Source organism: Odontomachus brunneus, unplaced genomic scaffold (genome assembly GCF_010583005.1).
Source record: "Odontomachus brunneus isolate Ranch 3 - 2012 unplaced genomic scaffold, Obru_v1 Obru_scaffold_085, whole genome shotgun sequence".
Taxonomy (NCBI): Eukaryota; Metazoa; Arthropoda; class Insecta; order Hymenoptera; family Formicidae; genus Odontomachus; species Odontomachus brunneus.
This window is the reverse complement of record NW_022639535.1, coordinates 1,453,115-1,474,264: the sequence shown is the minus strand read 5'-3', so window position 1 is coordinate 1,474,264 and position 21,150 is coordinate 1,453,115. Positions and strand designations below refer to the sequence as shown.

At 37.3% G+C, this 21,150-nt stretch overlaps 2 protein-coding genes across 17 annotated transcripts in view; one reads left to right on the top strand and one right to left on the bottom strand.

Moving 5' to 3' along the window:
- LOC116847944 (intersectin-2) overlaps positions 1–9,365 on the bottom strand; it is a 21,712-nt gene extending 12,347 nt beyond the window's left edge. For 3 of the 11 annotated variants that reach the window (XM_032823562.1, XM_032823563.1, XM_032823565.1), the window contains exons 1-21: positions 9,218–9,364; positions 8,545–8,632; positions 8,127–8,280; positions 7,282–7,430; positions 7,062–7,217; positions 6,535–6,627; positions 5,268–5,333; positions 4,974–5,141; positions 4,624–4,788; positions 4,175–4,529; positions 3,870–4,083; positions 3,550–3,701; positions 3,352–3,474; positions 3,103–3,241; positions 2,725–3,039; positions 2,256–2,636; positions 1,997–2,166; positions 1,691–1,892; positions 1,297–1,596; positions 322–435; positions 41–136 (exon numbers count right to left, since the gene is read on the bottom strand). In XM_032823562.1, coding sequence (XP_032679453.1) covers positions 41–136; positions 322–435; positions 1,297–1,596; positions 1,691–1,892; positions 1,997–2,166; positions 2,256–2,636; positions 2,725–3,039; positions 3,103–3,241; positions 3,352–3,474; positions 3,550–3,701; positions 3,870–4,083; positions 4,175–4,529; positions 4,624–4,788; positions 4,974–5,141; positions 5,268–5,333; positions 6,535–6,627; positions 7,062–7,217; positions 7,282–7,430; positions 8,127–8,280; positions 8,545–8,566 — 3,534 coding nt within the window. In that variant the 5' untranslated portion in view covers positions 8,567–8,632; positions 9,218–9,364. The other 8 variants (XM_032823559.1, XM_032823561.1, XM_032823554.1 and 5 more) reach the window with 7 other exon arrangements.
- An 854-nt stretch (positions 9,366–10,219) lies between these two features.
- Positions 10,220–20,958, top strand: LOC116847947 (organic cation transporter protein). 6 transcript variants are annotated; one of them, XM_032823575.1, is made up of 11 exons: positions 11,565–11,718; positions 11,843–12,013; positions 17,279–17,838; positions 17,930–18,179; positions 18,386–18,644; positions 18,851–19,019; positions 19,143–19,376; positions 19,477–19,691; positions 19,853–20,034; positions 20,153–20,289; positions 20,381–20,958. In XM_032823575.1, exons 3-11 carry the CDS (start codon positions 17,696–17,698, stop codon positions 20,505–20,507), a joined length of 1,716 nt encoding a protein of 571 aa, XP_032679466.1. In that variant the 5' UTR covers positions 11,565–11,718; positions 11,843–12,013; positions 17,279–17,695; the 3' UTR covers positions 20,508–20,958. The 6 variants fall into 6 exon arrangements, with proteins under 6 accessions (XP_032679465.1, XP_032679466.1, XP_032679464.1 ...); XM_032823574.1 differs by lacking the exons at positions 11,565–11,718; positions 11,843–12,013 and adding an exon at positions 10,220–10,546; XM_032823573.1 differs by having other exon boundaries at positions 11,604–12,013.
- The last annotated feature ends 192 nt before the right edge of the window (positions 20,959–21,150 follow it).

Below are 21,150 nucleotides of genomic sequence, written 5' to 3'. Positions count from 1 at the left end.
GGGGGGGGGGGTGGTATTAACTATAATTGTATCATTTTACCTGTTGAGCAGCCATAGCAGTAAAATCAGGTAATTCTTCTCTATCCTCAGCTGCTGCTCTCTCATCTTCTAGCTGTTCCACTGTTTTTTCTACCTGCTAAATAAATACTAATGTATTTTATGTTTTTCCAACGTATTATTTGCCGCAATCTTAACATCCATATCAATAAGACAACAGCAGATAAACAAAATGAGCATTTTGATGTAGAAAAATGTACAGTTAAGATATAATTGCAAATTAAGACATAAATGCAATATAAACAAAGTCTCGCCATTACGTACTACAGATCCTGCAGTTGCTGGAGTAACAATTTCATAATCTATGCTCTTTATTTCCATAGATGCAGCAGCAATAGCACTGGAGTCATCAATATTAGCAGGCAGAGATGTAACCACCTAATCAATATCGCAAACTTGTAGAAACTCTCGATGAAGAGTAACAAAAAAAAAGGAAAATACTCTGAATATTTTTTGTATCGAATGAATGAGCAATTAATTGCAGCTTATAACGTCGTAATTAAATTAATGATTGAAAAGCTGGCAATTATAAATATATATACAGGGTGTCTCAGACCTCCATGATGACCCTTTGTGAGAACGTAGAACGGATTGAGATGAGCAAGAAAGTCCTGTGTTGTTTTGCGATATTCGCAATAATAGTAGAGATATTGATTTAAAAAATTGATGAATGATCGCGCGCAATATGGTAGATGAGCAGTGGCGCTGTCTGCCGTTGTTATACATTAAATTAAACTGAACAAAAAAGTCCTTTACCATTTTGTAAATGATTTTTAGATATTAATTAAAGAAAATTTGTGTATTATATATGTATACAATTATATATATAACAATTTTCTTTAATATTTAAAAATCTATGTGGTCATTTGCAAAATGGTAAAGGACTTTTTTGTTCAATTTGATTTAATACGTTCTACGTTCTACAACGTTCCATAGAAGGAGGGCATACTAGGTGGCGGCGGGACGCCATGCGTTCGAGATCTGCGTATCTTTTTCGTTCCAGAAAGAGAAAAATATTGAGAGCGCGGTCCTGCTAGGCCAGGACTCGAACCCGGGTCTTTCGCTTGCCGGGCGACTGCTCTAAACCACTGAGCTACCTGACGCTCCACGCTCACGACACTCTCCTCTTCCTAGATAACGCTCAGAGATGCCGTTCCTCAAAAGGTTATCATGGAGGTCTAAGATTCTGTGTGTGTGTGTGTGTGTGTGTGTGTGTGTGTGTGTGTGTTCGTGTCATACCTCATGAGGAGCGTCACACTTTTCTACATAATTAGACGGAAAAATTCCAGTTTTATCCCCTATACAACCAGTCCACCAATCTCCTTCCTTTTTTGTAACCAATACAACTTCTCCTTGATTAAAGTTAAGATCGCCAGTTTCTGTCGATGCGTATCGGTAAAGTGCAACGTAATATTCATTAAGGCCATCAGCCGATTCATATGATACAGTATCTTTGTTGCTCGTACTTGTCTCTTTAACATACGACTTGGGGAACCAACCCTTGTTTTCAGTATTGGTTGAACCATACCACCATTCACTCTGTACAAAGTAATTATTATTGTAATGTATAACATTTAATGAAACGCACGTTGCTTTCCATGTATAACATATATATATATATATATATACACACCTGCTGCTCGAAAACATGAATAGTCTCTCCTTTCTCAAAGCAAAGGTGTTGTTCCATGGTAGGTCGATATTGAAACAAAGCAACGGCTTGTATGTCACAAGATGTGCCTAATCCTAAAGTGGGTACAATGGCTTCCACTACTGGAGCTTCGCCCGCTAAGGATCCTGCATCGGATACGTTTTCTGGAACTTCCGCTATACCCCTGTAATCGAAAATTATACTGAGAATACACACAAATCAAGAGACAGGTAAACTCTTGGTGTTGTAAATAACAGTACAGATAACAGTACAGTAAAAATAACTGACTCTAATGTTCTCTTCTCTACACTGTCTTGCTGTATGAAAGCGCGTTCGTTGTCAGAAACAACTGCAGCACCACCATCAACTGGCTCCACATAGGATTCAGGAAACCAACCGGTGTGACCGCGTATTTCCCCCGCCATCCATCCTGGCTCGGCGTTTTGCACAGGTGGTACCTATAATATTATCCAATCATGTAAAATTTATCGCATAAAAATCTTGATAGTTAACCGATAGAAATAATATTCCCGTTTGAATTAATTACCAGTATAATATCACCAGGTTGAAACGAAATTTCGTCTTGGTTTCGTGCTACGAATTCATAAAGAGCTCTGTATTTGGCGACACCAGTGATAGCAGTTTCATCCACGGCATTTGTCGCTAAAGCAGTGTCATTGGCGGGCCAAGCTGTGTCGTCACTGGCTGCAGTGGGCGCATCATTCCAAGCGCTATCACCCCAAGCGGATGTAGCAAAATCGGCGGACGAAACGCTACCGCTGCTTGCCCTGAGTTCGACCACTTTTCTCTTCTTTTCGTCGAAAGTAATATATAGCTGTTTACAATCTACTATTAGATTTTTCATTTGCGTCTTAATGTCTTCGAGTTGAGCATTATTATTTTCAATGTCAGACATTTTCGAATCGATCTGTTAAAAAAGAAAAAGATTTGATTTCGAGAGATATTAATATTTGTTGGAATTAAATATTTATTTAATATTTATTACTAAACATCACCTGTTGCTGCAAATCTAAAATCTTATCTTTCATTTGCTTAAGAGTAATTTGCTTATTGTCGAATGCCATTTTAATAGCCTCTTGCCCAGCGGCATCTTGAGCTGAATTGATCTTATTTTTTGCTTCAATGCGTGCTTTTTCTTGACTCAACGCTAACAATCTCTGATTTTGTTCTCGAAGTTTATTTTTCAAAGTGGCCATTTCTTGTAATTGCGTATCCCGCGTTGATCTCATGCCGTCGATAGTTGTCTTAACACCTGAGACTCCTACCCGAGTATCGCAAATCTTTTGCGACAATTCTTTCACCTTATCATTCTGAAAGATAAGGAAAAACATGACAACATGTCTTAATCAATTAAGGGTCCTTGGCGTACTTACAAGTGTTCCGAGTTCAATGGTCAAGGTCTGATTCTTTGCTTTTAACTTGAGGAGAACATCTTGTTCTTTTTGTCTTTGAGCTTGTAACTCTTGCGATTTTTGTCGTTCCCATTCTAATTGTCGTTGTCTTTCCATTTCCCTATATATCATAAAATAATGCTACTTTAGAGAAACTGTATTGATTTGTATAACAATTAATTTTGTCCTTTGTAGTTCAATAGCGAGTTTAGTAAAAAGTGAAACATTTACTTCCGTGCTGCTTCTCTTTGTTCTTGTGCGCGTTTTCGTTGTTCTTCCTTTTCCTGTTCAATTTCTTTTTGCCTCAACATTTGTTTCTCGATTTCTGCTTGTCTTCGTCTTTCCTGCTCCAGTCTGTATCATCACAAAACGCGATGTTTTCCTACATTGTTGAGAACAATTATCTATTCGATAAATGATGCCACTTGCCTTATTTTCTCTTGTTTCTCGGCCTCTTCCCTCTCTTTTCGTTCTCGCTCTTCTTGTTCTTTTCGCTGAATCTCTAATAACGCCTTACGTCTGCGTTCTAATTCTGCCTGACCTTTCTCAAAATTCTCCTTACGCTTATCTTCAAATGAAGTCTGTAAAAAGATGTATTTTTACTTGCTTTAAGTTTTTTGTCACAAAAAAAATCAATTCCGAGCAACGTTAATCGATTCTACACACACGCACGCACACACCACACCCACACATACCCACTTAATTGTGAATAAACATAAATACGCAATTGTGTATACACATATACATACCTGTGGCATGCCTGCTAACGGATCAATGTTCTCTGTCGCGTTTTGGGACAGCGTTAAACTGCTTTGACGCTGCCGTCTAAATGTAGGTGGAATGAGTTCTGGCGGGAGCGTTGGAAGTATTTTTTCACCTGCTTTAGCGACATCACAAAGGTGCATCGCAAGTACAAATTCTTCGGAACCTAAACGTCCATCCGAATCCATGTCAGCTAGAGCCCTGTTAACATATATTTGAACATTCGCGCTCTCCTTTTCAAAAGTACAGGAGAAATTGAGAAAACGCTATTTCATTATTCTACTATATATACCATATTTGAGCGAGTATAGACTGCGGTAATTGCGACTGCACCATAATGTTTCTTGCTTGAGGTCCGGACAAAAAGCCAGATCTAGTTCTGTCCCAAGTATTAAATAATTGAGTATATTTTAGTTTGGTTTGATGTGGTACCGCCCACTCTGTGGATTGTGGGGAACCGACAGAGTGTTGGCTATGCTGTGAATCCATTGAGCCTACTCTATCTATACTCGGTGGACGTGCTGTTGTGCTTAACGGAGTATTTGTAGATACCGGCGTTTGCGTAATAGCGCCATTAACCAGTGTGCCGTTATTTGCAGTTGTCGAGGATGCTAATGGTAATGTTACTGATGTAGCAACTCCAGTGCCTAATAAAGAACATTAAATTTGTTGACAATCGAATTACTATCGTAATAGATGCAAGTAAACTCACGAAACATTGTTTTGCAGTTTAGTATATACCAGTATTTATTGATCCAATGGTTGGCATAACGGTATGAGTTCCGCTCATAGGAGCAACCACACCCGTACACAATGGTTGTGTCGGTAATGCTTGTGCCATATTGAAGGCAGTCATTGATATAGGATTTGTGTTTAAAGAAGCAATTGATGCTACCGTTGGAATACCTTGATTAGCAAAACAAATTACATTAAATATACTGACGAAAAGGAATCTTGTAGAGCCTTTCTAGCCTTTCGCATCAGGTCGAATGATGGTCTCAATGGTCAATCGACAAATATACAGCGCTAAATAATGTATGTCCGCCATTTCCGAAGCGCATTCCTAGCCGAAATATTAATTAATTTCTTACCCACAGTAGAAGCAGATACAGATGGAACCGAAGAAGCTACTGACGCACCAGCAACGGAAGATGAAACTTTTATCGGCGAAATCCCTGTTGCAACAGGACTGTTTGGAAACGAAGGTGGTGCTGGTTTTGGTGGCGGGTGACCACTTGTCGCGGGTGTAAAGTTACTTCCTAAAATATATAATATAATTTTACATCTACTTTCGATTGGACACTAAATACTAATCAAATTTTACATATGTAAACACCGCGTATAGTAAATACATTGCAGCGATAACAATACAGATTTGCTCATACCGATATTTGCAGGTGGTGCAGGCCTTTGCGGGGGACCACTTGCGGTATTCAGAGAAGACGCGACTCCTATTTTACCATATGAAAAGTAAAAGTGTTATCAAAGATATAGTATCGAAAACAAATAAATGCAGATATTAAAACTACGTAAACAATTATCGTAAACAAAAACATATAAAGTATATGACAGGTGCATTAAATGAGAATATATAATTCTTGATAAACGAAAATTCTGCCCCTGTAATTACAAGATAATATTACGATCTTTCTAATTTACGGACAATCGTAGCATTTTAACGTGGTTTATCAACAAGATCATATTTACTTCTATATTGAAATATTTAAACAAATTTTCTATCTTTTAGAATAAATATAAAAGACAACATGTCATTTATACAATGTATATAAGTAATAAAAAAAGAAAGCAACAGTAATTATGGCGCAAATGTGAGTTTCTTTTCTCTTAAATAATGTCCTCAGTCTGTGGAGAAAATTATTACATCAAAAAGATTTAGAACCATCCTAATTCCTACACATTGCAACACAAAACGGAATATTGTGTCAGCATAAAAGATACTAGTTACAGGGATTGAATTGCGTACTTTTACAGAAAAACTGCTGCAATATAAAACGTTACATATGGATTTCAGTAAAATATAAACTCATTTCTTAAAACCACTTCTATATCAAATTAGGTATGGGTATATTTTATGATCATTACATGAATTCGTATTCAGAAATATCTTTTCTTTTTTCTCTCTCTCTCTCTCTCTCTCTCTCTCTCTCTCTCCCTCTGGTTACTATTTTATAGAAATTTAGCAAGGAATCTGTGATAAGAGTCTAGAATTGCTTCAATTTCTCTTGAAATATGATGTTAAATACAATAATCTAAAAAACACATATTGTTTGTTTCATGCTTACCTATCTTGAGATTTAAAAGAATGAAAAACAATCCTGCAAAGCTAATTCTATATAATTGATTATAAGCGAGTATCTTAGAAAATACACGGAAATACTAAATAAAAGTGTTATTTAATTCATTGTAAAATTATGCTTTCAAGTAAAAAAAGAAACAAGTCGACAACAATTTCCCAATACATCCCTACTGTCAATATTTATGCGAAATTTAAAATAATTTTAAACAAATATATAATATATAACAACATTATGTTTTAAATCATAGCACTCTGTTAAGCCATCAGATTAAAGCTTCAAAAAAGGACATAAATTGACGTATACACATACAAAACATTTAGTATAGTTGACATACCCACAGAAGGTGGCACAGGTCGAGCAGGTGGCTTTGACGGTGTATGAATTGTGGCGTGTATCGCAGCAACATTCTGTCTACTTTGTTGTAATGCTGTGTAGTATGATGTATTATGAATAACATATTGTAGATAACTTATGTTTGATAATTAATGTTTTGTGGTAAAATAAATTTATTTCAATAGTAGATATTATGATAATACAAAATTGTTGAATACCAAAAGTGTGTGTATGTGTATGTTTGTGTAAATGTAAGTATATGTATTGTAGCCATGTTTGATATATATCTGATCTAATCTAAAAAACATGGCAAATCTTACTTGAGAAAAAGTATGCGTACTGCAAGAAGAAACACGTGTGCTCTCAAAAAAATAATAATAAAAAATGTCTAGGATCTTTATAAATTAAAAACTTATCCTCTCTGGTACTGTAAAAACGTCGAATATATATAACTAGTCCGCAAAGTTGATTGAAGATTAAGGTATAATAACTGATAATATAAAAAACAAATATTTAATAATATATTACCTATAAGGGGATGCGATGTACTTCCAGGTGCAGATACTACGTTTGCTACAGTTTGAGATACCATTGCCTGATGTCCACTTAAATTCACTAAAGAACCGATGTTATTCGGAGACGAAACATTTGATCCATTTGTCAAACCAGTCAGACTGGTATCACCTTAAATGACACTTGAAATATAATATTATGTATTCTATATAAGCGCATATACATCTCAACTCACCAGTTGAAAAAGATTTCAAACTTTGTATAAGAACAGGTGGTAATGTTTTAGGAATTTCAAAACCACGTAATTTCAAATTAATTAACTTGCACGCAATGCTGAACTCATTTATATCCATTTTTCCATCAGCATCTGTATCCGATAATGCCCTGCGAGATACAAAAGAATTGTTAGATTTACCTTTCAGGTTGGAGTCACGTTTTTGTAAAATTATTTTCAACATTTTATGAACATTTCAATTCATTTCATCAAGCATCCTGATGCTGAATTGTTCCTCAGATATTCTCTTACAAATGAGTAGATGGTGACTAATTGAGAGGAGGAAGAGGGAGACAGAAAAAAATATTTCATTAATCAAACATCTTCAAGAAGTTGAATATTCAAGAAACAGGAAGAGTGGATTGCCAAATTATGCTTTTGGTTTTTTGTCTATTATCTCTGCTATAATTGTTGGGATGTTTATAAAATGTTAAGAATTCTTTCTGTAGTTCTTTCTTTTTAGAGAAGTAGACGGTTAGCCTTAATCAAAACTGATGTTTGATCAAATAGGAAAATTTGTGTCTAATTTCTACTTTGTGTTTTGATAGCGCTGATTGTGTTATGTGTTTGAGTCTGACGTTTGTTCTGTGGTTTGGTTTATATATTAGATATCTTACATTGGGTTCTACTTTAATGTTTTCGTTTTGTTTGTCATAGAATATATTTGTTTTATCGCAGTATGTTTCTTAATTCTTTGTTTTAGATGCTGTCTTGTATCCCCTTGTGTCTTGTGTCACCATAAATGGTGAAAACTCTGTATATTCAAAGTAACTGGAGACAATTCTTATGTTAAATAGTATTCTTACCATATCTGTCCAAGAATAGCAGGTTGAAGTTGGGATCGAAGAAGAAATCCTTTAGCTTGTTCTCCGGTAACAATTCCATTACTTGGTTTCAAAGAATCAAACTGCTCTTGGTATCTCATTCTTTCTCTAGGTTGTATTACCCAAGGGTCTATACCTATATAATAAGAAATACAGATGTATATTTAGAACAAATATGCATTGTAACTTATGTTAAATTCACTAATTTATGAAAATACAGCTTATTTAAACTTATTTAAACCATTGAAAATCTTGCTAGTATTAATATCGATTCAACATGTTAGTCCAAGAAGAATAATGCGTGTTACAAATGACAAAAGTGATATCGCACAATCTGTTGAACAATAACAGACATAAATATCAATATACTACTGATAATGCAAAAATCTATAAAATTCACCTGGAGTTTGGGGAGTAACCATGTTGAGTTTACTTCAAGGTTAGGTCAGGACGGTCGATCTTTGTTACGATTTTGCAACCAGATTTATCTAGCAGCAGCAAAGTCATAAAAAATAAAGATATAAATTGATTACAATCGTGAACCAAGTAATGGTGATGATAATGCTTAAGATAAAGTGGAAAATGCAATTATAATTTGTTATAAATATGTGTGTGTGTGTGAGAAAGAGAGAGAGAGAGAGAGAGAGAGAATACAAAGAATGCGAATGTTCACGAAACGTTAAATCAATTGCTGTAAAATTTACGCGTGCACAACCTATTCTTACAACTAATCACCAATCGTTCCGCCCACCGCCTATCATCTCTTAGTTATTATGTTATTGTATCATATATCATGTATCGTCCAACACTATCATCTTCTACAACCTGACGTCTATCGTCAATCGTTCATCGTCCACCATCTACATGTTCATCTATCGTTTAGCATAAACTGTCATCGTCTATCGTTTTAACATAGATATATCGAAATGATAGACGACCCTTTTGCACAACAAATGGGACAAAAGCTTGCAAATGATTATATAGCGCGGTCACGATGTTAAAACGCGGCGAATAAGTTCGAGTTGATCCACAGTGAGCACCAGGCTAACACCTTACGAAGCTCATCGACTCACCATTCACCAGCTCTTACCACTCCTAACCGCTAGTGTACTGTTCACATACACTGTACGTCACTTTTGCCAGTTCGGTTACTTTCGGGACTCTTCGGCAAGAATCGATATCCCGCCTCTAAGGACAATTCTATGATCAGCCGACACAAAGATCGTCGGTTCCTTGTTGCACGTTTGAACGACAATTCGAAATATTAACAGTAGCGTAAATTTTTGTTGTCGAGAATGAAAATTAAATGCAAATTGCAAGATGGTATTATGCGAGAATAAACTCACAAAATATACAATAAATCAATCGTAAGTCAAAATTGAAAATTAAAGACAATTATTTGATCATTCTATTTCCTTATTATAAGCAAACTTTGTGTGTATAAATAAATACAAGTTTAAATTAATTTACAACAACTCAATAATTGTAATTACATATAAAAACTTGTATATATACGTTAAAATTTCACTGCAATATCGTAATTCTTTCTTATCGGCTCTTTTCCACTTGATTGTATGTATCAAAGCTTATCAAAATATATTTTGTATTCGCGTAATTCGATTAAAAATGAATGTTTTAATAGATTTATTTGTAAATATATATATAATTTATAATATAATGGAAACATTGACAAATGTCGTTAAAGTTGAAAAGTAATTAAGAATGGGGATAGAGTAATCGATTTTACCCGAGTGTCTTGAATTTGAACTGCTATAGTGAGTAGCAATTTAGTACGAATTGTATCGAATTACAAGTGTCCGTGGCGCACGCGTCCTTGATGATTGATGTTCATGTACTACATATGCTCGTACACATATAAGCCAGAAATTGCAAAGCTACGTATCGTCGGCAGTTAAGTGTCCCCGCGAACGTTTACGAACCGACTCGGATCGTTTTCGGAGCTTTACAAGTTTTTGCAAAAACTATTGGTGCAACTCGTGTTATTCTTCATCAATGACTGCCTCTCTTTCTCTCTCCTTTCTTCTCCTTTTCTTCCTTCTTTCCCCCTCCGTCTCTTCCTCCTTCCTTAATTTTTTCGTCTACAATGATAACTCTTGTTATCATAATGTTTAACGAGTCCAATGAAAAGTACCAATAGAGTTGAATCGATAAGTGCACATTCGGCAAAACTCAATTCACATCATCCATTTTGATAAGCCTCGCAACGCGCAGCGAGATCTAATATAAACGAAATACGATAACGGCAAGCTCGTCATTAGACACTGAGTTTTCGAATGAGTGTGTGTACGTGGTGTTTTAGCGCCGCTTCGTCGACTTGGTCTTTGACATTGTGGCATATCCTTGATTTAAGGGTTGCACTCTCATCTGGAATTTAAGAACAGGTATTACTAATTAAGATTGGATATCAATTTGGTCAACATGCTTTCGCGTGTGTACATTCGTTACTATACTTCAGCTACAGCAAATTACTTGCAATCAATTTCATATTTATAAACAACTGCGCAGTACTTATCTATAAAGTTTTCTACGAAATAATATTTGCTCGTATTTGTGTGGTTGGATTGATCTTTAGTTCAATTAGTTTAGGTTAGGTTTATTACAATCCTTTGTTACATCAAATTAGAAATTATAGAGATAGACACTTTTTATCTTTTTCTGTTATAAGCTATTGTGTAAATTTATATACACATATCTCTCTCTCTCTCTCTCTCTCTCTCTCTCTCTCTCTTTCTCCTTCCCCTCCCTCTACATAGAAAAACGAATGCGTTGAGCAACATTTTATAAAACTGCTTCGCATCGGTCTTTTTTGGTGTTGCTTCACTTTTGACTTGATTATCAAAATATATAGTTACATATCAGTGACCGTAATTTTTTTCAGAACATTATTAATTAATCGTATTAATTTTTTTCTTTTTTTTGGCATACTAATAATACGACGACACACGTGACTATTACCACGTTGTATGAGTTAAGTTTAAGGAAAGAACGGAAAGTTGAAATCGTATTATATTTATTTTTGTACAACCTAAACTCAAAATAGCAGACATACGTAGAGAAAGGAAGACGATACATCAAGAATGTTGATACAAATTGAAAGTTTAACATTAAAATTATCGAGGAATGAGGGACTACTGAGAAAAAGGGACTTTTTGAAATAACAGTAACCATACTCCGTATTATGAGAAGAAAATCAAACAATGTTATGGTCGTGATAACGACGCAAAATAAAATGATATATTGATAATGGCACAATACAATCACGATAATCTTATGAACTGTCATCTCCGGTGGAAATGCGCGGATCTGTGTTCTCAACTCTGGCTTCGGCTTCGGCTTCAGCCCCGGCCTCGGTCTCGATTACGGCATTGGTTATAGCGACGGCTTCGACTTCGGCGCCATCTCCTGCGTCGGCGCCAACACCGGCGTCGGCATCAGCGCTCACGTTCTGGTTACAGCGCCGTCTCTGGGTATCGCGAACCCCGCAACAGCTAGCCAGCGCGAATTTTGCGAAGTCCTCGTGTGTACAGTACACGTGTCTGTTCGATACGCGTTAGTAAGTCACACAAAATTTCGCATTCTGATGATACAGAAAAGTGAATACGCGAGCCGGTATCGAAAATTGTGTAAAGTGTATATCGTTGCACTGCATATATCGTCGTGTCTTTTCTTCCGCAAAGGTTATCGATCAGCAGTGCTGCTGCGAAAGTGACCAGCCAGCCGGCATGGTGCATGGTATAGCCGCTGGGTCACGTGTACAATATGGAAAGCAACTAGCGTTCGGCGCTGCCGATAAAATCACGCCGCTAACAGATTCACGCAATCGATCGTGGGAACGTGCATTCGAGCGGGTAATTACATCATCATCATCATTTTTCTTGAGTTAATGTGGGTCATTGGCATTGCGCGCGTCATTAGTATCGCGTCGTGTGAATGGCGATTTAGTGAAAACGCCATTTGCCGCTACTGTACAGCGCTCATCATCGTACACGGGTTATACATGCTTCTTTTTTAAAGGCAATTCAAGTGTTGACGGAATAAAGAATATTGTTCTCTCGATACATTAGTAGTAGATATAAATTCATTAAACTTGTATATCACTCGAATGGGGAAAGGCAAGCGAATTTAATATCATACATTATGTATTCATTAATGTATATCTGTTTCGACGTAAATTTTTCAAGTTGTGCACTATTTTGTGTCGTGTATGTAATAATGCCTGTAAGACGAATCTAGTCTCAAGGCTGCCATTTCTTATTACGCAAACAGCATAACAACTACGGAACTTGCGGTAAATAAATGGAAATAAACACAACTCAGCAATATGCACGAATGAATGCAGCATATTACGGCACGTTACTAAATTCAGCTTTTACGTTTCACACCTCGAAAGATTCTCGATTCCCGCGATATTGACACAATGTCATCTCATTATCGTCCATCCACGCAATAAATATGCGCGATAACTTGATCATTCGTTTTAACATTTTAACGATAGCGAGATGTCCAAATAAAATTATAAGGAGCGCATTCACATGGTATTTTCTGACCTTAAATCCTCATAATACGCAGTTTTATTTTTCACGTAAGAAACATTTACGAAGCACCGCTTACACGTTGCGTCGCGACGTGTTGGCGGAATGCGTCGTTTGTTTGCAAATTAGCGGCGCCCTCACAATAACCTTAATAGGGGAAACCAGTTTATAAGCGTATACGTAAAATCTCATTTAAAAATAGTTATGTCAACGGACTGTTTTCTGTCAACGGACTGTTTTCTTTGCTTTAATATTTTTCTCTTAATATAATGAAAAATATTACTAAAAGACTCGTTTTTACGTATTTCCTTTTTATTATTTTCTATTTCTATGTAAAATTTGTCATTTCATTGTTCAATATTCATCAATTCGCATTCCAAATAGTACGGTTCAATTCGACCAAAGCAAAGCCAGAAGCTGCACGGAGATGAATCTCTTATCCTTGTAGCAAGGCTAAGGAGTGAGGTAAGGTGAGGTGGAGTGGAGTGAGTTGAGATGAGGAGAGGTGAAGCGAGGTAAAGCAAAGAATGGCAAAGTGTGGCGACACAGCACAGCGTGGCGCCCTTGCAAGGACAGCAACCTTTTTAGCATTTTTAAGCGTTCACTATGTGAATTCTCGATCTATTCCTCATTATAGGCGCGAGTATTTCACCGAACCAGCTAGACTAGACTAGCCGTTTTTGGCGTCGCGTATAAAAATGATTTATTGATCAGCATTTTTGCAAACTTATTGAACAACATTTTCTAATATTTCGCCATCTCACGTAGGTAGGCCTATGTACTAAATGATCATTTTCAGTAAACTCTGCCCATGCTGCACCGAAAACAATTCGTATCTCGTACAAATGTATACACATGATATATTTTCGTTAAGAACAAAGAACTATTTGCTCACCAGAGATATTATGCAGTTACGTATATGATTAAAAAACCTTGCTAGAGAAGCAAGAGTAAAGTAAATGAGGCAAGAGAGACACGCGTGGTCTTTTAGAAAGAAACAGTGAAAAAGAATTTCAGAAATGGTTTCATCCGTTTGGTGCGACTCTTTCGGCTCGACTCGGCTTAATTCGGCACGTCGGGGCAGTGATAGAGAAACGCGGAGAGCAACGATGTGTTCGTCTGTCACCCATGTTTTATCTTCTCCCTGCCACTTTCCTTAAGGAACGCACCCTTCTTCTTTCTTTCCTTCTTTCTTTCTTTCTTTCTTTCTTACTTCCTTCCTTCCATTCGCACTTGCGAGAAACCAGTTGTGATTTTTCTTGCGATAGGAACTAGAAACCGCTCCCTACTATAAATAGCTTTCGGGTTTACTCTCATGCCGCGATATCGGCCTTCGAAGCAATGGCGGCGGCAGCAGCGGTAGCAACGGCAACGGCTGCGACAACAGCAACAGAAGAGGAAACGGCGACGGCGGTGACGCCGACGACAGTGGTAGTAGCGGTGGAGGCAACTGTGTGACGGCGGCGACAGCGGCGACGGCGACTGTGGCGGCGGTAACAGTCAGCGGCACATCTAAATAATAATGCCAAAATACGTCTAACATTCATTTTTATTTCTTACAAATAACTTATTCATTTTTTCGTGGCTAAGATGGTGTCACACGACAAATAAATATACGCAAAAGTATATAACTAGAGTGTATAAATGAATATACAGGTACAGGATCCGTAGGACTTGGAGTGAGGAAAACGGGTAAGCATACAAACGCGCAATAAACAAGCCCGTCGCACGACGTACGTTGGAATTTTTACGAGATGAAAAGAAATAATGCTCTGTGTTGCGACTAATTATAGTCTTTTAACGAGCGAAAGTATATACAACACGACGACGATGAGCTTAACGTATGTGAGATTAAAGCAACTAATCGTCGAAACAATTTGTCTTTCTCGTGTGTTTGAAGAATTTCTTTAATTTTTTCAAATTTAGGTTTTGCAGTGTAATAATCAGAAATATAATGAGATTGTATACAAATATACTTGTATCGTATCGTTTGTTAAATATTTAAACGAATTATATAACAATTCAAGAGGAGAGAGGGGGAAGTGTGTCTTAAACTTTATTGAGTGTGACGAGAACTTTAAACGAGGGATTCGTTTAACGCGTATATACGTGACTTGTGAATAGTGCAATAGAGATTACGTCACTGTGCATCTAGTGATAACGCAATCTATTTAAGGAAGGACTAGTATCTGTCACTACTCGTTAGCATTCAAATAAGACAGAAAAAGAGAGAGAGAGGGGGGGAAGTGAGAGGAGGAGAGAGAAAGAATGATGAAAGAAGATATTCTATTTTATCTATAGTTTACAATATACTTACAGTTCAGTGTTAATCATATTTCATTTACATAGCTCATAAATTATCAATTTATTTGGCTCTTTACGGACAATTTTATCCCACGAAGGTCGTGTGACAAATATGTCGAGGAACTGTGATACTCCCGTGATGCGATGACATAGAGATAATATTGTAACAAAATTTCCAATTGAAAGACACATTACTGAAATCCGAAGGACGCAAAAAAGCGATATGTTGTAAAAGGCATGTCAAACGGAGTGCTTTATTAGCTGTTTCCTTGCTCCATCTTCCTACAATTTACAACACGTCTTATCTCGCATTGTCCAAAACAGTTCTCTGAGGGTGTGGGTCATGCAGATATTACACGAGGCGAATGTGTGTTGTACGATTGATTTAAAATCATCACGGAGGTCATAATGAATATCGCGCCATATGATATAATGTGCAATGTGTCAGAGATAAATCTGTGTATTGATAGAAAATTTTTCATACATGCTTTACGAATTAAAATAGCTATACTTGAAGGGCATATGGAACGATTCTTTTTCATTTTGGAAATTTTTCTTTTCGTATTTTATTTTTTGTCGTATTTATTATATTGACATCGTTGAATTTGTAATAACACGAGACAATGTACCAAACTATGTTTGTACAATTTTGTGTGACACGCCACTTATTTTAAGCTACCTCAATTTAACGAAGGAGGGTTACGAATGGAGGGAAGAAAAAGGAAGAATTAAACTTAAACATTCGAGGTACGATGCACCGAGCCGAAACGAACCATGCTGAAACGAGTCGCGCCACTCTGCGCCGCGCCGCGTCGCGTCGCACCGCACCGCACCGCACCGCACCGCACCGCACCGCACCGCACCGCGTTACGCCGGAGCCACGCCGGTTAAAGCATGTGGCCAGTTCCAGCCCGTCCTTTGTGCGCGTAGGATTGTGTTCGATCGATAAGTGTAACTCATGTGTCGTATCGTTTGCATTTCGTCAAACTGTTTATTTTAATTCATATCATTTGCTGTTATTATAAATCCTGCGACTAACGTAATATTAACAATATATATGTTATAAATTATATGTTTAACGAATAATGATATAGATGACTTTGCATTCACGACTAATGATATTGCAACTTTACTTAAAATTAATATAAAGATTTGAATGTATGGTTATATCATTATGTAATTAAACATTGTAAAAGTTTACGTAAATATTATTCGAAAAATTTTTCGAAGCAAAGCTGGAACACACACACACATACACATATACATATATATAATCCTTCTAAAAAAGAAATTTAATATCAATATATAAATTATTCTCATTAGAGATATATCTATATAATGTAGCATGTCCATTGCTAATTAACGCATAGACTATGATAAAAGTATGCTTATATAAATTCTAAAAAAATACGATCTAAAAAACGGCACTTGTAGGTATTATCGTAGGTATTTTGCCGAATGTGCATCTTTTACTTTATTTTTCGATACAGAATGTATCAGGGAATATCTGCCGAATGTGTATATCATTTAATATTTGTTACTTTTCATCTCGTTATTATTAGTATTTATGTAGTATTATTACTAATTGTTTAATAATAACGAGGTGAGAAAGAGAAAGAAAAGAAAGAAATTGCAAGTGATATGCAATAACGATTGATCGATTGATCAATAATTGTCGATATTATTCGCTCGCGTTTATTTTCTCGACTCCCAACGAAGAGCAATTGTATCAATTGTATCAATCACGATTCGTGCGGATCGTTTGTCCGTATTTGATCTTAATTAATCCGAGTGAACCCCATATGGCCGATACGTATGTAGATTACCTAAAAGCAATGCACACGCCGCAATGTGCGGTTATGGTCAATATTAAACTTTACAACTTACCTAACACCTCTCCCTTTCTCTTTTCTTCATATATCGTTGTTACGCATTATACGCACGATCATATTGTATTTATTATCATCGTTACTTTTAACGAATATATATATATACACACACACACTATTATACATTGACTATACATACTTGACACAGTTACAAATAACAGTTATTCGTTTTCGAATCAATATATTGCCAAACTAGAATTATATGCATATATATATCTAGCTTACAAAAGAGTTCAAAACTATCGAATCTTTTTTTATTCTTAACTATAACGGCTTTTTCACTCATAGAGGTAAAGGAAAGGGAAAATAAAAGAACAACCAATAGAGAGAAAGAAAAATTATTACAATAAATAGTAATAACGAAATATCTCGCATACTAATTTTTCAGTTGTCAATCACTGTTCCGCCAATGAAAAGTCAATGAAAAGGGATCCCGAGAGCGCTTAAAAACCTAACAAGAGGCTTTCGACACCGTATCATCACTCGGAACTCGGAATCGTACAGCTAGAAATATAGGTCAAGAAGTGCGCGTCGTCGTAAAACCATGTGTACCGTGAACAGTGAATCGTGGAGCAAAAACCGTGCTCGCTCTCCGAAATAAACAAATTTTTGTGCTAACCAATTTGACGAGTCGACAATGTCGGAATCTATCTATACAATATCTTGAAGCGATCGTCCACTATAAGCAGTGTTTGAACGCGCGCCATTTAAAATCCAGAAGAAACTTGTTCGTTTACGAAGTTGTTAATAAGTGTTGTAAAAAAATACACAACGCGGACACATAGAATATTCCGCTTAGAGAAAAATGGCATACGACGATGTTATTCTTCGAATGGGCGAGTTTGGTCGTTATCAACGCAGAGTCTACCTTTTGCTCTGTCTTCCGGCGATATCGTGCGCTTTTCACAAACTGGCTGGAGTATTTCTTGGAGCCAAGATGGATTCCAGGTACAATAAAAATTTAATTGCCATTATACATCCTTAATTACAATTGTGACGCAGTAAATCGCGATATATAACGAGAGAAATTTGTCGCTAGGTGTTTACTTTTGCACGAGCACGCGGCGAATGCCACATTCTTCCTGAGTCAAGATGTATTGAATGCGAGTTACCCATGGGACTATGAACTCCAAGGGTGGTCTCAATGTCTGAGCCGTGATGTTATAGGCGCCCCACGGCCGAACGATACAATTGTTGACGAAGCAATTGGCGCCGAAGAGGAAGGAATTAGCCGTTGCAAGCAATACGTATATGACCGGAGTATATACAAAAGTACAACCACTTCCGAGGTATGTGAAAAAGCTTCGCAAAATATATATATATACGTATATAACTGTGTTACTTATAAACTATTTATTTACTGGTTGGATAATTAAAGTTGCGCAAACAAGATGTTGCGAGAGTAAGAAGAAGCTTGAAAAGTTTGTGATATTTCGCACGGTATCGATAAACAAAATGAAATATTGAAAAACAATTCTTTCCGCGTTTTCCGCAGTGGGACTTGGTCTGTGACAAGGCGTGGCTGAGAGCGACGGGGGACTCGTTGTTCATGGTAGGAGTCATGCTTGGCTCGATGATATTCGGCGGTTTGTCCGATAAATATGGTCGTAGACCAATTTTCTTCCTGTCTTTAGTCATACAACTGGTAGGCGGTATACTAGTCGCTGTCGCTCCCGAGTTTATTTCCTACGTAATCTTCAGACTGATTGTCGGCTCAACCACCAGTGGGGTGTTCTTGGTAGCTTACGTCATAGGTAAGCAAGCCCTACTAACCGGGTTCGATACTTTTTTTCTTTTTTTCCGAAGAAAACTGACGAGACACACACTAGTCGTTCGCAATTAATTAATTTCAATCAAGTTTATTACGTGAAATCTCAGAATTTGATGAAAATCGCGGAATCCACACAGATGAATGCATATAGCACATATTAATCTTAATTCCCTCCTCAACATCTTCCAGCTTTGGAAATGGTTGGGCCGAGAAAGCGGTTACTAGCCGGAGTTGGCTGCCAGTTGTTTTTCACTACCGGATACATACTTACTGCTGGTTTTGCATATTTTATTACTGACTGGAGAATGCTGCAAGTAGCCATTACGGTACCAAGCATCGCATTTCTACTTTATTGGTGGTACGGTGATAATTATAATATTCAAAACAATTCTACGTGCGAACGCGATTTAACTTGTGATGAAGTTATTGCACAATTGCATCGCTATTCAAAATTATAAAATGACACCGATGTCTTTGACAGGTTTATTCCCGAATCCGCGCGATGGCTTTTAACGAAGGGTCGTCTGCAGGAAGCGAAGGATTTGTTGCAACGCGCTTCGTTGGAAAACGGCGTGGAGATGCCTGACGACGCTTTGGATACGCTTCTCGATAATAACAGCGAGGGCAGTACGCCCGATTCGAGAAAGCCTTCGCTTTTCGACTTGTTCCGTTATCCAAACTTGAGGCGGAAGAGTATTCTCTTGTTTTTCAACTGGTCAGTCGTATTTTTTGTTTTACTTTTCTACCTTTCTTGACACGTGCGTACACATACAAATTTTACACCGACAATCATACTGATATTCCTGTTTATACAGGCTCGTCAATAGTGGCACGTACTACGGACTGTCTTGGCACGCGTCCAATCTCGGCGGCAACGACTATGTTAATTTTGTAATATCCGGGGTAGTGGAGGTACCGGCGTATACATTTCTAATCTTTACTCTGAATCGATGGGGCAGAAAGATCATTCTTTGCGGCTGTATGCTGTTGTCTGGATTAGCGTTACTCGCTACACTATTCGTTCCCGCCAGTGAGTGTAACTTGATACTGCGCAGGATTAATTGATGTTGCAACTTTAATTTGATTCTATCTCGCGTACATATTAAAAGAATATAATTTCATCGCACAATATTATAATATATTATATATGTATTAGGATCGTCGAATAGACAAATAAATTTATTCTTTCAGATATGCCATGGTTAATCGTGTGCTTGGCGATGATAGGGAAACTCGCCATCACGTCATCCTACGGTGCAATTTACGTATTCACTGCTGAACAGTTTCCGACTGTTATCCGAAATGTCGGACTGGGCGCGAGCTCCACTTTCGCTCGAATTGGTGGTGTTATCGCACCGTACGTCAATCATCTGGTAAGTTAAGTAATGCCTCATTATCACGATTGGCTCGTTTTATCTACCTGTACGACATCGACGGCATATTGACCATACAAAATCGCCGTGTTATCACCGAATTGTCGAATCGTTTCAGTCGGAAATATGGACGCCATTGCCGCTCGTTATTTTCGGATCCTGCGCCTTATTCGGCGGACTGATGTCTCTTCTTCTCCCGGAGACACTGAACAAAAAGCTTCCCGAGTCGATTCAGGATGGCGAGCTGTTTGGAAAGTACGTATTCCATTTTTCTATCGACTTTGATCATTTACGCGCACTTTGTTACTCCGGATGGATAAATGGCTTGTTCGAAAAATGCTTTTAGAAAGCCATCCAAGAGGAAGAAGAAGAAACAACAACTGGATATCGATCAAATGAACGAAATAGAAATAGTGAAGCCGTTAAAAGCGCAGGAGAAGCAAAACGGCGTGTACGAGAAACAGAACGGATGACACTAATTTTTCCAGAGCAATGTCGGTATCACACTCAAAATATGCATTTGATTCTCGAGTTTGAACGTATTTTAGATGCCTGCTGTGCGTGTGCGACGCGCACGCCCGCAAGAAACTAAACGTAACGTGATACGTGCATCGGTTCGAACTTTCATTATCGAAGGAACGTAAAAGGATCGGATTAGATGGGCAAAAATATGTCGATAGCACGCGAAAAAATATACATTTCACTTGTACACGTCTTAAATATCTCGGAAAGAAGTAGGTGTACACGACGACGGCATTATTGCGAATACCGCGCATTACGATAATTGATAGAATATAAGGATTCTGCCGACAAACATATCATTACTCCAACATTCGAACGTTCTATATGTAAGGAATGCGGTTACAAATTATGAACGAAATATTGTGACTTATCGGTACAAAAATAATATGACGTTTCACAATATTTTCTCTCTTTCTCTCTCCCTCTCCCGTTTAGATTTATTATCTTTATTTCTCTTCACTCGATATCGTTCGTCAATCAGCGTCAGAAGCGACAATAACAAGTTTGGTACAAGACCTCTCGTATCTCGATCGATATTTCATAAGCTTATGAGAGAAAATTTATAATGGAAAAACAAACTAGAGGGATGTATAG